General features: G+C 41.1%; 1 protein-coding gene across 2 annotated transcripts; it reads left to right on the top strand.

Moving 5' to 3' along the window:
* The first annotated feature begins 3,911 nt into the window (after positions 1 to 3,911).
* On the top strand, positions 3,912 to 18,298 carry LOC116319134 (nuclear receptor ROR-beta-like). Of its 2 annotated transcripts, XM_031738371.2 has the most exons (10): positions 3,912 to 4,252; positions 10,189 to 10,274; positions 10,386 to 10,527; positions 11,331 to 11,855; positions 12,811 to 12,932; positions 13,408 to 13,540; positions 14,025 to 14,132; positions 14,862 to 14,972; positions 15,507 to 15,619; positions 15,706 to 18,298. In XM_031738371.2, exons 1-10 carry the CDS (start codon positions 4,246 to 4,248, stop codon positions 15,865 to 15,867), a joined length of 1,509 nt encoding a protein of 502 aa, XP_031594231.1. In that variant the 5' UTR covers positions 3,912 to 4,245; the 3' UTR covers positions 15,868 to 18,298. The 2 variants fall into 2 exon arrangements, with proteins under 2 accessions (XP_031594231.1, XP_031594234.1); XM_031738374.2 differs by lacking the exon at positions 3,912 to 4,252 and having other exon boundaries at positions 8,790 to 10,274.
* The last annotated feature ends 891 nt before the right edge of the window (positions 18,299 to 19,189 follow it).

A 19,189-nucleotide genomic window follows, 5' to 3' on the forward strand; every position in this document is an offset into this window, starting at 1 on the left:
ATATATATATATATATATATATATATATATATATATATATAGATAGAGAGAGAGAGAGAGAGAGAGAGAGATATGACTGAATGTCATCTGCATATAAGATGGCAAGAAAGGGTTGAAAATTTTTTGAAGGGGGGACAGACATAACAGAAACAGTAAACCGTGCAGCACACCACAGGAAAGTGCAGCGATGAGGGCTTCTACTTAGAACCAGCCACAGAAAAAGATTGCTCAGACAGATATGAAGAGAACGCTACGCCAAAGCAGACCACCAACATACTTGGTCTATCAAGCGTAACGTGACAATATCATCAAAACAGAACATTCTGCCGCATCAAAATGTCACTGGGGATCTGTTGTCACGTTTTGGTTTTCAAATGCGGCTTTTTATGCTACAAGCCTTGTACCGTTGACGCTAAACCTTCAAATCAGATACTGATTTTTTTTAATATTGTAACTGATTATTATACAGGCCAAAAACACCACTATAAACAGCACGCCTAAGCTCCTGTTATGATACATGCAAGTGCAGGAAGTGCTAAGGAAGTGCTTGGTGAGATAATCTGTACCTTGTGACCCATGATTGAACTCGCACTATTCATCCTGCAGCCTTTATCAAACTGTGAAGTTGTGCAGTACATGAAAAATGAAGCCGATAAGGGGAAACTGGTAGCGAAAAGAAACAGATGCACAAGTGTAAAGCTGTAACAGGAGCTGAAAGGATGAAAAAGAAGAACTGAGAATGACATGTATGAAATATGGAGAAAAAATGAAGATGTAAAGTGGAGTCGAGTGGAGGAGGAAAAGTAGATTGTGACAGGAGAGAACAGCACTTGCACTCTCTCTGACACACTGACCTAGTGACGCAGCAAAGCTCACAGTCCAGATTACAGAGCCGTGGCTTTTTAGAGCGGAGGGGAGGGGGGATTAATGGAGCCTCGAAACAGAAGAAAACAGGGAGCTTAACTGAATGAGGGAAGTAGGGATTACAGCTCAGTGGAACCTGAAATAATCCCAGCCAACTGACTGGCACAGCCCAGCACATACTGAGTGTGTGCATGTGTGTGTGTGTGTTTAAATTTCAGCCTTCTTGAGGGTGAATTTGTACAGCATTTCTGTACAAATTAGGAAATGAAAGGGCACGAAGCGGTGAACGCGGTGCATGAAAAATGTTGGTTAAACTGAACCCTGAGCTAGAATGACGGGAGGTGATGCTGCAAAGACAGGGAGAGAGAAACAGAGAGAGATCGCCCATGGGGCCCCATTGAAACCATGTGCAGCCAATCAGTTACAGTTGGTCCCACGTCCCTACAAAGACTCTTTGATGTGAGAGGACTTTAAATTCAACCCTGGGCAGTCACGAGGTTATACCGGCTTTGATGGCAGTCAGGAGAAACCTTATTCCATTCCTCACAACAAGACCTTGTGTATGAAAACAAAAAGGCTTGCTTGCCTGAGATTCAAAGATTCAGCGGCAAGCGCAGATTCAGTAGGTGGTGGAAAAATGTGAAAAATCAATTACTCTGAACTAAAAGCAGCTACACTGTGCTTCCCATGTGTCTTCCGTAGCTATAGTTCCCCATCCTACACGTTCTTATACACATTATTCAAAGGGCTCTTTCACAGCCTGTTTCATCTCAGAGAGCCAATTTTTCTGCATACCTCCTTTCTATACCTCTCTGATATAAATATCCATCCATTTATATATCACTTCTGCCGGCCTCCCCATCTGCTCCCTCATCCTGTTATGCTTCTCCTGGCAACCTTCCAAAGTCTTCTCCAGCTCTAAGCTCTTCTTCTTCTGTGCCTCTTCCCTCTTCACCTCTTACTTTATCAACAAAATGTCTGCCACATAAGAGCCAATGCCGAAGCCCCCCTTCGCCTCCCACTAACTCCCTCTCTCTCCCTCTTTTTGTTTTTGTCTCTCTTTCTGCTTCCTCTGCTGTCTAACTGAGCAGCACAGCCGTTACGTAAGAGCTAAGGTCAAAGTGTCGCTGCAGTTGTCAAGGGAAACACAGAACGGGGGGGCTTCGGAGGAGATGCACGCACGATGAAAGACGCGAAAAAAGAAAAACTGTGCCACAAAGAAGAGGATATTTATCATGAGTGAATGATTAGAAATACTGAGGAGTTTGAATTTATTTCACGCTGGCTGATACCGATGAGGACGAGGAAGTGTATAAATAAAAAAAGATAACATACGAAAAAAAAGGACGGGGAAGAGGAAAAGGATCTCCAGAGGAAAAAACAAATGACTCTGGACGTCTGTATGTGCGTGTTTGTGTGTGTGTCTGTGTATGGAGGAAATGAAGGAAACAAATTTTTTTTTTTTTAAATCTGTTGCTGTAGGTGTTCTGTGCTCAGCTGCTCCACTAACCTAGTTTGAGTAATCTCTGCCTTCATGCTGTTTCATAACAGTGATGCCAGCGCATTGCATCATAAGGCCACCCGCTACGGCAGCACACACACTCCTCCTGCTCCTCCACCCTCCCAGATCCTCATTAACACCCACAGGCTCATACTTTCCCAAGCACGCATATTCATCAGAGTGCAAATCCCTTTCATTGTTATTAATCAGTTAAAGACGGAGATTTGCTATAACAACCACACAAAGAATCCATGAAAACAAACGATTCACAGGAGCAACAGAATAACACATGCATCTGCAACAAAAATTTTAAAAAGTCAAAATACTATCCGATGTTGAGACCTGATAGTGAGATTAAATAAATGAGATGCAATTGCGATAACAGCGTTTCTATTGCATGCCCTTGCATGTGCTGCGCAGAAATATGAACACGAAACAGGAACCAGACTTTTGCAAAGCAAACCTGAGGTTACTGAGTCTAAACTTTGCTCAGTTCCACCGAGAATACACTGAGAGATGGTGAGCAATCACCGGGAAAACAGCCAGGAATATTTTCCCATCTATTCTTCCAAATCCAGATGAACACCACTGAGGAACAAAGCTCATCTGAGTGCACAAGCTGAAATAAATACTTTACAGACCCACAAAGTCTATCAGTCCTTGCCACAATAATCTAAATCCACTTTACCCCTCTGTTTCCCCCCTCCCTCTCTTTGAGGAGAAAGGTCGCTCATAAATGTTCAGGAATGGGACGAGAACTGCAAAAGGTGACATAAGCACAGAGGCTGAATAGAAGAGGCATTGTACAATTAGGAAAAGTTGAGTCAGTGGAGAAATAGCGCGATTTTATTCATGCTTTAAACCGTGAAACCAATATTTGAGGAGCTGGAGTCCCTTTATTCTTCAATGAGCACCCAACTGATTATTAGTTAATCAGCTTGAACATCAAGCTTACGTTTCCAGGAGAAATATTCACTTTGAGCCTTTCATTTTTGCATTTCATTGAGGCCACATTTCCATACACCATTAATGCAAATCTGGAAAATATGCAGCGAATGGTGTGTGTGTGTGTGTGGGGGGGGGGAGTACTCTCTGGTAAACAACAGCCTTTTGATAGCATCATGACGCTTATTTACATCTCCAGCAAAAGCCTGATTAGCCAGGTATTAAGTTTACATTAATTTATAGGTCACAACCTGTGCTGTTACAGTAAATTATGAGGGGAAACAGTGTGTTAAAGCAGAACTGACTGCAGGTTTAATTGCCTTCCTTTTCCCTGCTGGATGGTAATAATATTTATTTCTCACACTATAACTCTGTGCTGTGAGGAGACAGGGGGGGGACTAGTGAATCAAACGCCAAGCCACCTTAAACGCGCTCCCGACTGCGCGTCCCCGCGAGAGCTGAGAGAGGAGCTGTCGGCAGTGAGATCATGTGAGAGTCCACGCTTGGAGAAAGTAGGTTAGCAGGGTAGACTGAGAGGAAAGCAGGCGGAGAAGTCACAGAGGCAAAAAGGGGGGGTCCGAGCACCGCTCTTCCACCGTGGGACTATTCTGTCAAGAAGAAGAAGGAAAAAAAGTTGATCCAAATCTATTCACCAGTGCGCGGAGACAGTTACGATGCGAACCAAAGCGACTTCGTACACTCTTTTATTTTCCCCGGACTTTACCGAGCGATAAAAAGAAGAGTTTCGGATAGCTTTTTTTCCTTTCCCCTGCCGTGGTTTGCGAAAGCTGCCTGCAGCTGGGACGAAGTTAATATTTACAGAGTCAGTTGACTCTGGCTCCAGCGCCGTATTCCCCTCTCTCCCCACTGTCACTTACAGTAAACCCATGTAGTCCAGTCTTCATCGTTCTTTCCAGAAATAAGAAAACACCAAAATGAGAGGTAAGTTTACTTTTTTTTTTAATGTCACAATAAATGCGTGCGTGTTTTGGGGGTGAACTTTGTATTTTGTGGTTGGAACAGCCACATGTGTGCGCTCAGGGAGTTAGGAGTGCGCCTGTTTTCCTCTCAATTCGCGTTAATCCCTCATGACTGGATTATAGGCGCACAGAGCTGCACGCCAAACGCTAAAGGACACAGCGCTGGAGGCATGGCGTTCACTCGTGACAAATGCTAAATGTTATACATGTTTACTTTTCTTTCTTGCTTTTTTTTCCTATGCATCTGCTTATTATGATAACATCAGACCAAGTCCTAAATGTACACATGCGCGTTTGTGCTTTGTAACTTGTGCAGTGAAAGACCTTACAAACCTACCTTTTTAAATAAAATAAATAAATAAATAAATAAATAAATAAGAAGACTTAGAAGTGTGAGCGCGATCTCACCTGAGACTCCTGTAAATTTTGCCAGGGCGTCCATGTTGGGGTTATGCAATGAGGAGAGGGAGGGGCGTGGAAGGAGGATGTTGTTAGCCAAAACTAGAATTATGTAATCGAGATGTTATTTGACCTTATCGGGTGTCTAATCGGCTAAACTTAAAGCTTAAATAGGCCACATTTAGCAATAATCATGCAATCGATCATTATAATAATAATAAATTAAGCCATAATCTTGTATTTGTAAACTTAGAACCATATATCTTGTTAATATTTCCATATATTTGAAAAATAAAAGAGTCCTTAAAATGCGTGTAAAGTGTTTTCGTGGTTTGTTTTTTACAGCTGATGTTACTACACGGATCTGAGCAGCAGTTAGTGTAGTTCTGTTCTTGTAGTTGTGTTATTGTTGTGATGTGGTGGCTGTGACAGCATGGCCGACTGTGTGAGTGTACAGAGGGAGACGGACCTGGCTGTTCCACTGACCTAGTTATGTCACCCAGCGTTATACAGCACTCACAGCGGAAGGAGGGGAAGCGGCTCCGGGAAGCGTCGTGCCGCCCGGACTTGCGGCACCATGTGCGGTTACAGGCTCGATGTTCACTGTGTCGCTCCCTGACACAGGCTGAACTTGAACTTGGCCTGGGAAGCTGGCAGTTCGTAGTGATAAAGGGAAGTTGCTTTTATAGTGAAATACAAAAGATGGTTAGATGCGATTTCACATGAAATCAAACTAGTCCTCAGATTTGCAAAAATGCAAATCACTTTGATATGAATTTTTTTTTACTAGCTGGAAAGAGGCAGCATACAAGACAACCCCCTCCAATTACAGCGGTTTTAAACAGGCTGATAGTGTTCTGATGGTTGGATCTGTTTGTGTTTGGCAAGTTGGGAGTTTTGGCCAGAGCAAGGATTACAATCTATCATGTACAGGAAAGGAGATTACCTGCAGCCCATGTGGAGTTTGGGGGTTTTTTGGCAGGAGAAGAAAGATGTTTTTTTTTTTTTTTCCTCTTTTGTACTTAAAAGATAGGGAGGTGGGGAGGTAGGGAAGGGGGGCCTCTGGTGGAGGGAGGTTCCCTTTCTGGCAGGATATTCAAATGTAAACAATCCACAGCCCTTTCTTAGTTGGCTGAACTCAAAATGTAGTCTAGTCACACGACCTGTCGTGTCCTCACTGGAAAAGCACATCAGCGTTTTTTGCTTTTTTATCCCATCTTGAATCGTTTTGGTTTCAGAGTGTTGAGTCATTCTAAATGTTTAGGCATGCAGATGGGCTCGGGCTTGTTGTGATGTCTGGACTTCTGACACTTCCTCTCGTTTGCTGCACTAGACAGCACTTCTACAAAATGTGTTCCACTTATTTATAACCTAGCAGACAGTGAACGATCACAAGACTCGTGTCATAAGCTGACAGCCAGTGTAGGAGGTCTGTGACTTTCTTACCTCTGTTCTAATCTCTCCCAAGTGGGCCTCAACTTGGGCCTCTGCTTGTTTTTGCATCTTTTTAAATAAAGTAAGCTAAATGCACGGGCAGCCAGATTGTATATGTTAATTTAGTGCATGCTGCAGTCTCAAGTTCTTGTATTTTAAGTTGTATTATTCTAAGACAGTTAAAATATATATATATATATACACACACATATATATCAGAGATATAATTGAGGACTCAGGATGTTTAAGACAGTTCCAATGTAATGTAGCTCCAATGCAACAAGGAACAGTCACAGTTGACTGTTGTTACACAGCTCTGTGAAACACTGTAAGCCTACACCCAATTAGGAGGCATGATACAACAAGCACTTCAGGTTTTCCAGTATGTACAGTATAGAGCTCCAGCACAAGGCCTCCACCTTTGGTTGAATGCATTTTCTGCCAGTCATTATGAGTAGGTAGCAAAGAATTAAAGGCATGCCGCCTTTTATACACACTAGGGTCAATCTTCAAGTATATCACTTGTTATTTTAACCCTTATAATAAACCGACAAGTAGATTATGTCGGTTTATCCTCCTTGTAGTTTACTTTTTATGATTATATCATCGAGAAGTGGCATACGTGCGTGCGTGTGTTCTTGCACGTATGTCTCAGGGAACATGTGGAAGGTCAAAATTCAGCTTTCTCTTTTATTAAGCTACTGACACACTGACATACTGACCATTTGACCCACAAGGCAGGCGGCTCCTGGGTGAATTACTGACTGTTTGTTCCTCGTTAGATGCAGAGAAGTGAACTGCTGGAAGCTCAAAATCAGTGATTTTTTTTCCTGTTTCTCTCTTTGCCTCTCCATACCCCACCCCTACTGAATTAGCCTCTGTAGAGATAACAAGGTTACACATTTAGCTGCCCGATAAACACTGTGAGGCCAATGTGTTTGCCTGAACCGTCAGTTCCCTGTTTATTTTGTGCAAAAGGTTTGGGTGCGCCAAAGTCCTAGAGACGAAACACCTGCCGTACTCAAACAATACTCTGCGTTTGCCATTTGCGTCATTTCTCATCAGTTGTTACTAAGTTAATGTGTCACCCAGTAATAAAGCTACAGGATATATGAGCTATGTTAGCAAGAAGAAGAACTACTATTGATCCTTTTGGAGAGCTGGCTGTCTGAAGAGTGCTAAAGGTCACATACTTTAGACTAGTTTTCAGAGTTAAAGGTAATTTTTTTTTTTTTTTTTGCAGTTTAGTTTGGCTACTGCTGCTGTGTCGCTATCAGCATTTCAAGCAGCTGAATTTTTATCAGGTAGTTAGCTAACAGCAATATTTCTGTAAAGATTAGCCAAATATCTGACAAAACATTAACCACTCTGAATATCCCTTAATCACTAAAGGCACCAAAGTCTGCAAAAATGAGGACAAAATGGGCACAGCTTCTCATACATGCATGGGCTTCATAGTCTTTAATCATGGTTAAAAATAATACCTTTACAGTGTTGGTCCAAAATCTAAATGCGTCAATTTGAGGGGGCATTTTTCACCATCCTATCACTACTGATATTTTTACGTCAAACATTAATCAGCCAATCAGAAGAAAGGTAAGCAGTAATTAAAATAGCTGCTTTTGGAAAACCTATTTTTCCACCGACTCTTCATTCACCAGCAACTTTAAACAGAGGAACATAAAGTAGATGCATCTGTTTCTGTCTCTGGTTTTTCTTGGATGTCTGCACAGATTCAGAAAAGAGGCCCGTGAAAGTATGTATGTGTGGTTGTAGCAACAGGGGTGGATGGCTGGGCATCTGTGTTATTCTGGCTCTCAGCACAGGACAGGAATAGAAGCAGAAGCTCAATGTCAAAGACCTGGGAGAGGAGTGGGGGCTGAATAACTGACATTCAAGTTCAGAAATGGTATGGTTTGCATGGACAGCAGCCAGGGACAGGAAGAGAGGGCAATCACAGATCTAGCAAATGTAGTTTATCTTTAATATAACAGCAAGGTGAATCCCTAATTAATCCATACAGAAGTAGGAGAAAACTGTGAAGGCCTGTGTTGGATATTAGTAAATGTGCAGTTTGTCTAGGCCTGCTATCATCGCCTTTCTCGTTAAATTTGGCTGTTATGTAACCAAGCCAGTTTGCTAATGCAAGCCACAAGCCTTCAGGGAAATGTTTTATGGTAAAGTCTGAGCATTGTTCAGCTCCACCTTAAAACTGCTCCGCAGCGCCGGGATCGCGCTCGCCTCCCTCTCCCCCCGCAGTGGGAAAGTGTGTCAGTAGGACAGACCGTCCACATGGGCTGACAGGCTACATCGCCCGAGTGACGTATGACTCAGCCAATACCAAGAAGCTGCTAATGCAGCTCAGCCAGTGGGAGAAAGAGAGTCTGAGCAGGGCGGGTTGTCAGTGTTGCTAGAGTGAGCGTGCTGAATGAGTGTTGTTAGGAATGCTCACAGACAGGAGTTATATAATCGTGAGATGAGGGAGGGGTGGAGGAGAACCTGAGAGAAAGAGAAGAAGGAAGGGAGGGAGGGAGGGTGATATTTTTCCATTGCATGTCTGCAGCTGCCTTGATCAGTTGGAGTATTTCAGTCAACAGTTTTAGAGAAGAGACAGCCGACTGTGTCGTTAGAAAAAGAAGTGGAAAGTTGTGTTTTCCAGTACCTAAGAGTGCAACAATTCCTTCTCAATCCCTAAGTGCTTTTCCATACATGATCCTCGTGGCACAAAGGGTGATTTTGTAAATCAATCTAGGATAGTACAGGCAGAAAACCTCTGCTGTAACTATCATATGATATAGCACTTGTCGTCTTTACCAAAGAGAACGAGTCTTTGTGTATGTGTGATATGTGCAAGTGGCATGTGATTTGATATCTGGTTGTGAACTCTGTTCCCTCCTGGGGGCCATTTACAGGGCGCAGACAAACACAGTTTATGGCAAGTTCTCCTATACAGTGTGTGCTAATTGCGGGACGGTTTGTTTATGGGGTTGTTGCAGACATTAAACAAATAATCGATGCCAGTGTTACATAGTTGGAGATCACTCAGTGGACTAATTACAACATGTGTTTTTGAGTGGTCTGGGTCAACGTCAAAATACAGTAATAATTTCTTAACAATACCAATAAAAAGGCCTGAGGTGCATTGTTTTCAGTTAATCATATGGTGTACCAAGCAGTTTACAACACAAAGAAGTTCAGAGATCAGAAGGCATAAAAGTGATGCGTTTGGGACACAAATAATCCAACAAACTGTTACAGATCAATGAGAAGTGCACTTTTTTTTTATTTTAAGAGAGAAATGCATACAGACCCCTGGTAATGGGACATGTTTTGACCAGAAGGAGTATTTACCCTCCAGACTCCAGTCAGGCTCCAAATCTTATAACATTGCCTACAAGCTCTTAAATTCCTGCTAGAGATGGAAGGCAAGGACAAGTATAACAGAACTTAAACAAAGAGAAAATGTTTAAGGCCTTCAATTTGTATCAGCCAGAGCCAGGATATGGTCTAACAAAGTGGGGTTTGTAGCAGTTTCACTGCAAGAAGAGGACATGCATGGGTGACCTTTTAATGTCTACAGAAGATACAAAAGACCTAATTTGGGCCGAGGTTATTAGCTACAGAAATCATGATAGCACGGTCTAATGGCTAAATTTGTGCTTGGCTTAGGGTACAGAGATGTAGGAGTAGCTTTAATTGTATTAAGCTGATGGAATTTGAGAGTGAAACTAAAACTTTTCCAGATTTTGAGCAGTTGTAGGGCTGTGTGGACAACAGATGTCGGACTCGAGTTTCCTAAAAATAAGGAAATTATTGAGGAGAAAGGAAAGCCAGCGCAAAACAGCATTTCTTTGCCAAATATGGACTTGTATGGAACTATTTTTGTAAGTCTTACTAAATATGTTTCTTCCTGTTTTTGTGTTGTGTGCTTGGATGTTAAAGCCAAAGTATGACTGAATATGTACTCTGAAAGCCTAATGTGAAGCACGGCTTTCCTCTTAAGTTTGAGACACGTTAAGGAGCAGTTTTCTGACCTCTCGTCCATGTTTCTTTTCATCAATGCAGCTCAGATCGAGGTCATCCCCTGTAAGATCTGCGGGGACAAGTCCTCAGGAATCCACTATGGAGTCATCACCTGTGAAGGCTGCAAGGTGAGCCGAGAATAACGCCTTGGTATCAGATCTCACTTTAACCGAGCTGTTTGATCGAACGTTTGCATCTCATTCGCAGTGTCTGTATTTTGTCTTCTTGTGTGTGTTTAGGGTTTCTTCCGTCGCAGCCAGCAGAACAATGCCATGTACTCTTGTTCCCGCCAGAGGAACTGCCTGATTGACCGAACCAACCGCAACCGCTGCCAGCACTGCCGCCTACAGAAATGTCTGGCTTTGGGCATGAGCCGAGATGGTAAAAAAATACACGCAAAAACCATGCACTTTATCCACCTTACCAACTTCCTCAGCTTTTAACAGTCATCACGACCTATTTGGTTAATCTGAGACTTGCTTAGATAAGGGAAGTAAAGAGATATGTGTGTATTCAGTGACACATAACGTGTGTGGGTGTCATCGGTTTCAAAGCTGATGCCCGAGGAATTTGAAGACCTCACCAGTAAAGATCGAGATCAGCTGTTGTAATGGGGTTGGTCACATATAGGCCTGTTCTGCGGGCTGCAGAAAGAAGACAAATATTATGTGTCTTCTACCCAGGGCTGGGTAATACAGTGCTCATATATAGAAATAGGGGATTCAAAGTGAGGTAAGATATCCTACAATTAGGCTGAGGAAGAAATGTTTACACAAGCTCTTGAATTAACCTAAAAAAATTGCAGTATGCATCTTTTTTTTTTTTTTTTTTTTTAAATGGAAGTGAGGACAATATTTTGCTTAGCTGAAGATAAATGGCACAATATTCAATAACACTCACACTTTCATTTTTTTTGAAAGTGCAATATCCTTTTTAGCAGAATTTTATTTAAACTTTTATATTTGCTATTTTATTATATTCTTGTTTTACTCCGTGGAATGAATGATGAGTTGAGCTCCATTTTCACTGTACAGCAACATAAAATAAAGATAATCTTTATCTGTATCTTAGCTTAAACGTGACAGTCAATCACATACTGTACAGTTAACCAAGCAATAAAGCAAGCAGTCACCTGTAAAATGTATTTGTTTGTCTACTATAATAAAAGTATTTCTGTTTTGCAGCGGTGAAGTTCGGCCGCATGTCAAAGAAGCAGCGTGACAGCCTCTACGCTGAGGTTCAGAAGCACCAGAAGTCCCAAGAGTGTGTGGGGTCCGGAAGCGGGGGCTCTGCCACTCTTTCCTTACCCAGGGAAGATGGAGTCTGTGGCAGCGGTGGGGAAGATGGCGAAGAGGGTTTGAGCAGGTCCTACAGCAGCGGCGGCTCCAGCTCCACCCTCAGCGACCTGGATGACATCGCCGCGCTGCCTGACCTGTTTGACCTGCCATTGACACCCGAGGAGGCCAGCGAGTACTGCAGCCTGGAGCTGCTCGGAGGCGGAGGAGCTAGTGCCGGGAACACCTCCAACTCATCGTCTTCTTCTTCCACTTCCTCGTCTTTGTCCAATCAGAATTCTCCACAGCAGACCATACTAGATGGCGCGGACAGTAATGGCATCCAGCTCCTGCACTCTCACACACATTCGCTTCTGGGAAACACACGTGCACTGCTGGACCAGCTGCCTGATGACTGCTCAATAACAGACCTTGGTGAGTGCTGAACATAATAAACAACAAAAAAAAGTTCTTGTTATTCACCCGTAAACCTGTGTGTACAAGAGTACCTCAAAATGTCAAATAGCGGTGGCTGATGTATAACAGGACTTTATTTGACAGGATATAATAAAAGAGAAGAGTGATTTAGAAGTCCGTATTTTGCCTAGTGCATGCTTTTCATGCAACGTTAATATTTCTTTCAGCCGTTTGACATTCAGTCACTCCTAATGGTTCGTGAAGCTTATGACTGATTCTGCTTAAACAAAGCAGAAGCAGTCTAGATCATTATTTCAAGTAAAATATGCAGGCTTTGCTTTGAGAATTTACAATGAAATGCTAAAAGTATTTCCTTGAAAACAAGCAAAAGGGTTGAGCAATAAGTGTAATATCCTACATGAAAAAAGAGTTAAAAACAAAAAAAAAAAATCATATTCAATTCAAGGACGAGGACACGGTTCATCAAAAGGTTGATCTAATAAAAGGAATCTGAGTCATGCACACTAAATCTAAAAGCAAAAAACGGTGGCAAGTGTTATAAAGAACAGTAAAAAAAAAAAATAGTCAAAACATGTAGTACATCATCTCTGCAAATACAGCAACAGATGAAGGGATGGGTGTGTTTTGGGTCTCTGGAGAGGGTTAATACCTTGAGGTGTAACAACAGACTGTGGTTGAATGCATCTCAACCAAAAAAAAACCACTTGTAATAATACATGCAGGTCAAACGGCTGTGGAAATAAGGTGAGAAAATGAGCCATTAACACTCTTGTCAGGGTCTGTAGATATGCAAAGCATCTAAACAAACACAGCAGGTCTTACATATGTAAACAAAACCAGTGTTACACTGTAACTCTGCTGAGCTCAATGCTGTCTTTCCAAAGCACAAAATTGGTGCTACCACAAATAAACAGCACTGATTTTGTGTGTATATACCTGTTTTGTCTTACAGAGCACATCACTCAGAGTATTGTTAAGTCGCACTTGGAAACGTGTCAGTACAGCGCCGAAGATATGAAGAGATTCAACTATGTACAATATACACCTGAAGAAACGCGTACTTTTCAGAACAAGGTAAATAATCCACACGTGCCCTCCTGAAGATCATAAGAAAAAGGAAAAAAAGACCTAAACCAAGAAGACTGATCCTATTAGTGAGCATGGGTTATATAGTAAAAGCCTGATGGAGCTTATTCTTCAGTGGCATACACCCCCAGTCCTCATCTAAAACTCACAGTAAGCCACACTGTTGCTTGGCATGTTCTTAACCGTGAACATCCATATTGTGGTTTTATGAGTCAGTCAGAAAATTCGAAAGACATATCTTTCCATAACATGTACTGTATTTTTAATTTGTAATTTTTCTGTACTTAACAGAAAAACAAAACTATTTAAATCTAGTTTAATATTTGGGCATCAATCATCGTATTTCTTCTGAATGGGAGGCTAGACATCAGATTATCCAAAAGAAGTGTATCACATCAACACTGTAACATTGATGGGCATCTAGAACTTAAATCTCCTCTTTCTTGCACACTTTGCTTTTCAGTCTGCTGAGTGGATGTGGCAGCAGTGTGCACATCACATTACCAACGCAATCCAATACGTTGTGGAGTTTGCCAAACGTATTGCAGGCTTCATGGATCTGTGTCAGAACGATCAGATCATTTTGCTGAAAGCAGGTTAGTGCACAGTCTATGAAAGCGCAAATACTCTTTTCACTGAGTTTCTTCTTCGTAAGTAAACAAAGCTTGAAACTTGCTAACTTTGATTCCTTCTTGTTTTTTTGTCTCCAACTCTACCTTTGCCTTTTGTTTTAACTACCCGTTCGTTTGTTTGAATAAACTATATGCTCCTGATCTGAACACTGTACCGAACACATCAAATTGCGCAATCCTGGGGAAAAAAAACCCAAAACATAATTTTATGTTACCTGAATACCTGCATATATCTGACAATGCATTTCTGTAAATGTTTTGAACTTTTTAAAACACTTTAAAACTGTTCAAAAATGTCCTATATATGCCGTCCTTCAATCTGGGTCAAAATTGCTTACATCTTGTTGTTTGTTTTGTACGTGTTGGAGTATCTTGGGCTTTTTCTATCCTCCCCTCCTTCTTTCTTCTGTCTCCATCTTTTTTGCTCTATCTGTGGCTCCGTTTTTAGGCTGCCTGGAGGTCCTCCTTATACGTATGTGCCGAGCGTTCAACAGCAACAACAACACCATTTTCTTCAATGGAAAATTTGCTCCAGCTCAGTTCTTCAAAGCACTAGGTGAGTATCAGAGCATTAAAAACAATACAATAAATGTCAGAAATATCACATTTCTTTTCCTTTATGCAAGCATTATAATCAAACACCTGTTCTAAATGCAATATGCAAATCTACCATTACTGCATTCAAAACTGCCAGTGATCCCACTATAAGAAATACAGCCAACACCTCTATAGCTGTTACCTAAACCTCTACATTGATCAACACAAATCATTACTATAAATGACATAACAGTCATAACTGTCACAGTAATGCTTTTTCTCTAAGATAGTTATTTCTCTTTTATTCTTATCAGAAGCAGTTCGTCACAAAGAGAACAGATATTAATGTTAATTAGGGGTAATTGAAACCCCGCAGATGGATTTTCCAATTTCTGCCTCATTTTTGCCTCTGCGGTATCACCGATGCGCTCTAACAGAAGAAAAATCAGCTTTTAAAACAGCAATAAGCTGCTTGATAAACTCATTTAAAGGAATGCTGCTCAGGTCTCATTTTAAAAGACAGATTGGTCAGTGGGGAAGGATTTTCCCTTTTTTTTAAACACTACTATGAAATCAGATACACAGTAATCTGAGTAAGAAAGCAGCTCATTTAACTGTTATGAAATTTCCAAATCATGGAGAGATAGAGATCTTCAGTCTCTATGTATGTCCTGTTTCCCTAAGCAGTGCTATCTTCATGATTATTATTTCTGACAATGAACTTATCAAACACAATGCATGTGTGCAGGCTGTGATGATCTCGTCAGTGCAGTGTTTGACCTGGGGAAAGGACTCTGCCGTCTACAGCTGTCTGACGAGGAGATGGCCCTCTTTAGCGCCGCTGTCCTTCTAACGCCGGGTGATTATCTTTCATGCACATCTCCTTGTTGCTAACACAGACACTTATGAAAGCAAACAAGCTTGAAAAGAACTACACATTGGACTGCAAAATAATAGTGCAGTCCAATGTAATAAATAATAATAATAAAAAAAAACAGGCTACACTTACATTTATGTATTAGTTTTCCTTTAGATGTTTATTCTAAATGCAATGCACATTATTAAGCTGACTTGCAGTAAAAAAAAACCTTAATTTGGTTTCATGCATCCGTGTATCAGCTTCAGCATCACATTTGTGGGTTGCTTGGATGACAAAAGTGTAGAACAGTTTCATGACATAATTGCATAAATGAAGCTTTACCTTATTTATCGTTTCATGGGGATATATACAGTATCAGGCTGGGAGAGAAGGTGTAGAAATCCTGACACTTGATGTTTCTATTCGATTGGATGGTGCCAGCTAGCCCTCACATCTTTATGAAGGCTTTAGTTTAAAATCTCATCTTTAGAACCTACACTGTAGGTGGCTAATATCTAAATGTCATCTCTGTAGATCGACCCTGGCTGACAGAAGGCCAGAAGGTTCAGAAACTCCAGGAGAAAGTCTATCTGGCTCTGCAGCACAGTCTACAAAAGAGTGGCGCATCTGACGAGAAACTGGACAAGGTAAGGTTAAGCAAACGTTGCCCTTTTCAAACATGCACAGTTACGTATTCACATGTTTACCCTTGTATTTTTTTTCATCCCCACAGATGGTGTCCAGGCTGCCTGTAATGAAGTCCATCTGTAACCTCCACATTGATAAACTGGAGTTTTTCCGTTTGGTCCACCCAGAGACTGCCTACAGTTTCCCACCACTGTACCGGGAAGTGTTTGGCAGCGAGATGTCTCTGCCGGACTCCACCGACAGCTAGACAGGCAGTTAGGCAAAAGACAGAGAGAAAGAGAGAGACAGTGTATTAAGATGTAGGGAAGCAAAAAAAAGAGACAGAGAAGGGTAAGGATTTTAAAATCCACAACCAGCAGTTAAGAGACAATCCAGGACTTTAAATTCTCCGTCTCCCATGATCCCAAAGTAGTCCTCCACTTTTCCAGCAGGCAAAAGCACCTTACACTACAGACCACACATGCTCATGGTCCTCTGCATATTGTAGCATTAACAACACACATATGGGTGTAGTAGTAGTAATAATAATAATAATGATAATAATACCACAGCAGCCCACTAAGCATGTAACAACTGCAAGCTCTAACACATGTTCAGCATGTGATCCAATGCGGATCACCCAACCATTTATGAATGTACCTCATCAATAAGCACCAGTGCACAAGCGAGAAACAAACAACAGAGAATGTACAACCCTGCCACTTTCGAGACAGAGTTTTACAAATAGCGTTTGTATAAAGTTGCGTCAAGTTACAAGTCTCCCTGTTCTTGCAGCTCTTAGTCGATATTCATGCATCTCAGTATGGTACGTCCGCGTATTCATACAGACAGCATCCTTGTACTGACCATCACTTAGGGACCAAGATCATGAGTCAAAATTTGTGAGTTTTTTTTCTCCATGACTCACAACTTCGGCTGAACTCAAAAAGCTAAGTACCAGTTTCACTCACTTATTTAGACAGTGTTTGGTGCTGCCTTTTTGTAGGCTCTTGTAATGCAATGACAAACCTCAGTCCCACGCACCCCCTTCCTTGTAAATGCCACTTAGTGACAGGACATAATGAAATTATCTTTAATTTATATACACATTTATAAAAGAAATATTTTAAATAAGAATGTAAATAGATAATAGTATATAAGTGTATGGAGAGAGTTAGAATGTGTGAGTTCCGTTTGGCACGAGAGGGAGAGAGAAGAGGATAGCAAGACGTGAGAGGAGGATTTTTTTTTTTTTTTTTTTTTTTTTTTTTTAAAGGATGGATATGTGAGGAGAACTGATATTTGGACTGGAATTTTTTATTTTTTTTTTGCCTGGATGATTTTTCCTCTCCTGACAGTACTCTCAGGTTTCCACGGCAACCAACAACCCCCGGCCGTCACCCCAAGCGACGGGTTGGACATTTGCTGCAGATGCAACACAGCAGGGGAGGCGGTGTTCTCGAACTTAGCGAAACAAACATTGTTTTGAATTTGAACTGTCAGCTTTCGGTTTGCACTGTGGCGTCCCGTCCCTCCGCCCTCCCCTCTGCCTAAAGAGACAAGAGGATAAACAGTAAGGAAACAAGAATGCAAAAAGGCAACTGACGACTTCAGGAACTGCATAACGCAAGCGGACAGACCAGGACTGCCCACCTGTTTCTAACCAGCAGTCAGTACACAGCTAAACTGTCTTCACTCACAGTGTTTCAGGTGGTTCAAGGCCGGGATAACGATGGTCCATAATATGTATCATTAACCTTCTTTGCTGGTTGGTGCAACTGTATTATTTTGTACATTTGCTGTTCCTCTCTCCTCCTGTAGTCCCAAACCTGACACTTGTCTCAATACGAAGCACTTATACTTTTCCTCGTTCTCATTGGACACTAGTCTAAGGCCAGACAGAGCTACCAGCTGCCCCCCTGAGTTGGGCTTCAATGCCAGTTAAGACTTCATTTAATCTGTTGAGCTATTTGTATCTTTTGTTAGAAGCCTGTCACACAAAAGTCACCCATAACTGTTTACATTTTTCATGTACATAAATAACACACGATCTGAAGGTTCTTTTTTAGCATAGAGATGGGGATAAATGTCTTACGATGGGCGATGGTTGTCGAGCAGAGTCCGAGGACCTGCTGCCTGCTGCTCAGGGAGCTAGCTGTGATCTCCTGTCCCTTTATTACCAGTGTCGTCTTTTAGCCTTGTACTCCTCACACCTTTGCACCTAAGATGAAAAGCATAACCATAATCACTGTGGACGTAAGTTATTTTTGTGAATGTTACTCACAAAGTGTCAAAGCCCTTCCCGTTTGTCCTAATATTGTAACTTTAAGATGCATAGGATTACAAAAAAAATTAAAGTAAATAAGTTAGAGTTCAGGATGAATTTCGTTATTGGGGTTTAATATTTCTTTTGCTGTGATTTTCATTTATTTGTCTTTTATCCACATTTTTTTTTCTTTATGTGTCTCCACTTTCGTCTTGTAAAGTCAGTGATCTATTTTTTTTAATTGAAGAAAGATTAGGAAAACTTCAAACAAAAAAATGTTTGTCTCCCTTCTCTTTCCCTGTATGACAAAATGTACAAGAGGTATATTACTAGTCCAAGAGTCACACAGCTCGATATACAGTATATTGTTGTCCGATGGGATACATTATATGTGGTTTTAAGAATGTAATAAATGGTTTCTTTTTCTTTTGAAGTGTTTGTGTAATTTATTTGCTTTTGTGTGGATTTATACAGGTCAATGCAAAAACGTTTAGGCAAATGTATAGGCGGTTCTCCACTGTACAGCATTATCAGGGAGGCTTCAGACTGGTCCCAAATTCATGCTTCTATGACCCCAGTGACCCCAACACCAGACAGTGGGAGTTATAAAGAGCTATCTTCAGCCGCTGGAAGAGTTAGGAGTGTTGCAGCAGATGGTCTGATCCCCACAGACCCTTGATCACCATATAATGGAGACAGACTGGGATTACATGAATGTAAAGAAGCAATCCAGACAGCCTAAATCCACAGAAGAGTCATGGTGAGCTCACCAAGATGCAAGAATGTGCTGGTGTAAGGTTAATTTGCGTATATAAAAAAAAAAGTGTAATGTGCCACTTTTTCTATTTTTAAATTTGATGCACTATAATTGATAAATGCATTCTGACTAGAACCTAAAAAAATTTCACAGTGCTGCATGAAAAAACTTCTTGCATATGGTTACCGTTCGGTGTGGGCTAAAACCAAACGTGAAAAGCCAAGGGCATTGTTAATCAAATTTGATCTTGTACACTGTACACTCTATAGTTTCTACATGCCACTAACCATAGATCTACAACAAAAATCGATCTGCATTAATTATTTAGTTCAGGAAATCACTTTAGCTGACTGTGACTTTCTGTGACTTTCTTCCTACAAACTCGTTTTGTCCTCAGTAAATTAATTTAACACCTCAAATTAAGTTTTAGATTTTTTTTGTAACTTTTTGAAATGTAATTTATTTTTTTATATTTAGCTATAAAATAATTTTTGAAAATATAATAGGTGAATCAGTAGTGGAAGTAGTGTGGAAAAACGAATGACCAGTTACTTATTAGAATAGAGA

This window comes from Oreochromis aureus, linkage group 18, assembly GCF_013358895.1.
Source record: "Oreochromis aureus strain Israel breed Guangdong linkage group 18, ZZ_aureus, whole genome shotgun sequence".
NCBI classification, from domain to species: domain Eukaryota; kingdom Metazoa; phylum Chordata; class Actinopteri; order Cichliformes; family Cichlidae; genus Oreochromis; species Oreochromis aureus.

Coding starts and splice junctions, on each gene's coding strand:
- LOC116319134 (XM_031738374.2), top strand. CDS start 10,167: ATGTTTCTTTTCATCAATGCAGCTCAGATCGAGGTCATCCCCTGTAAG. Junction 12,933..13,407: donor CGCGTACTTTTCAGAACAAG/GTAAATAATCCA, acceptor TTTGCTTTTCAG/TCTGCTGAGTGGATGTGGCA. Junction 14,133..14,861: donor TCAGTTCTTCAAAGCACTAG/GTGAGTATCAGA, acceptor GCATGTGTGCAG/GCTGTGATGATCTCGTCAGT.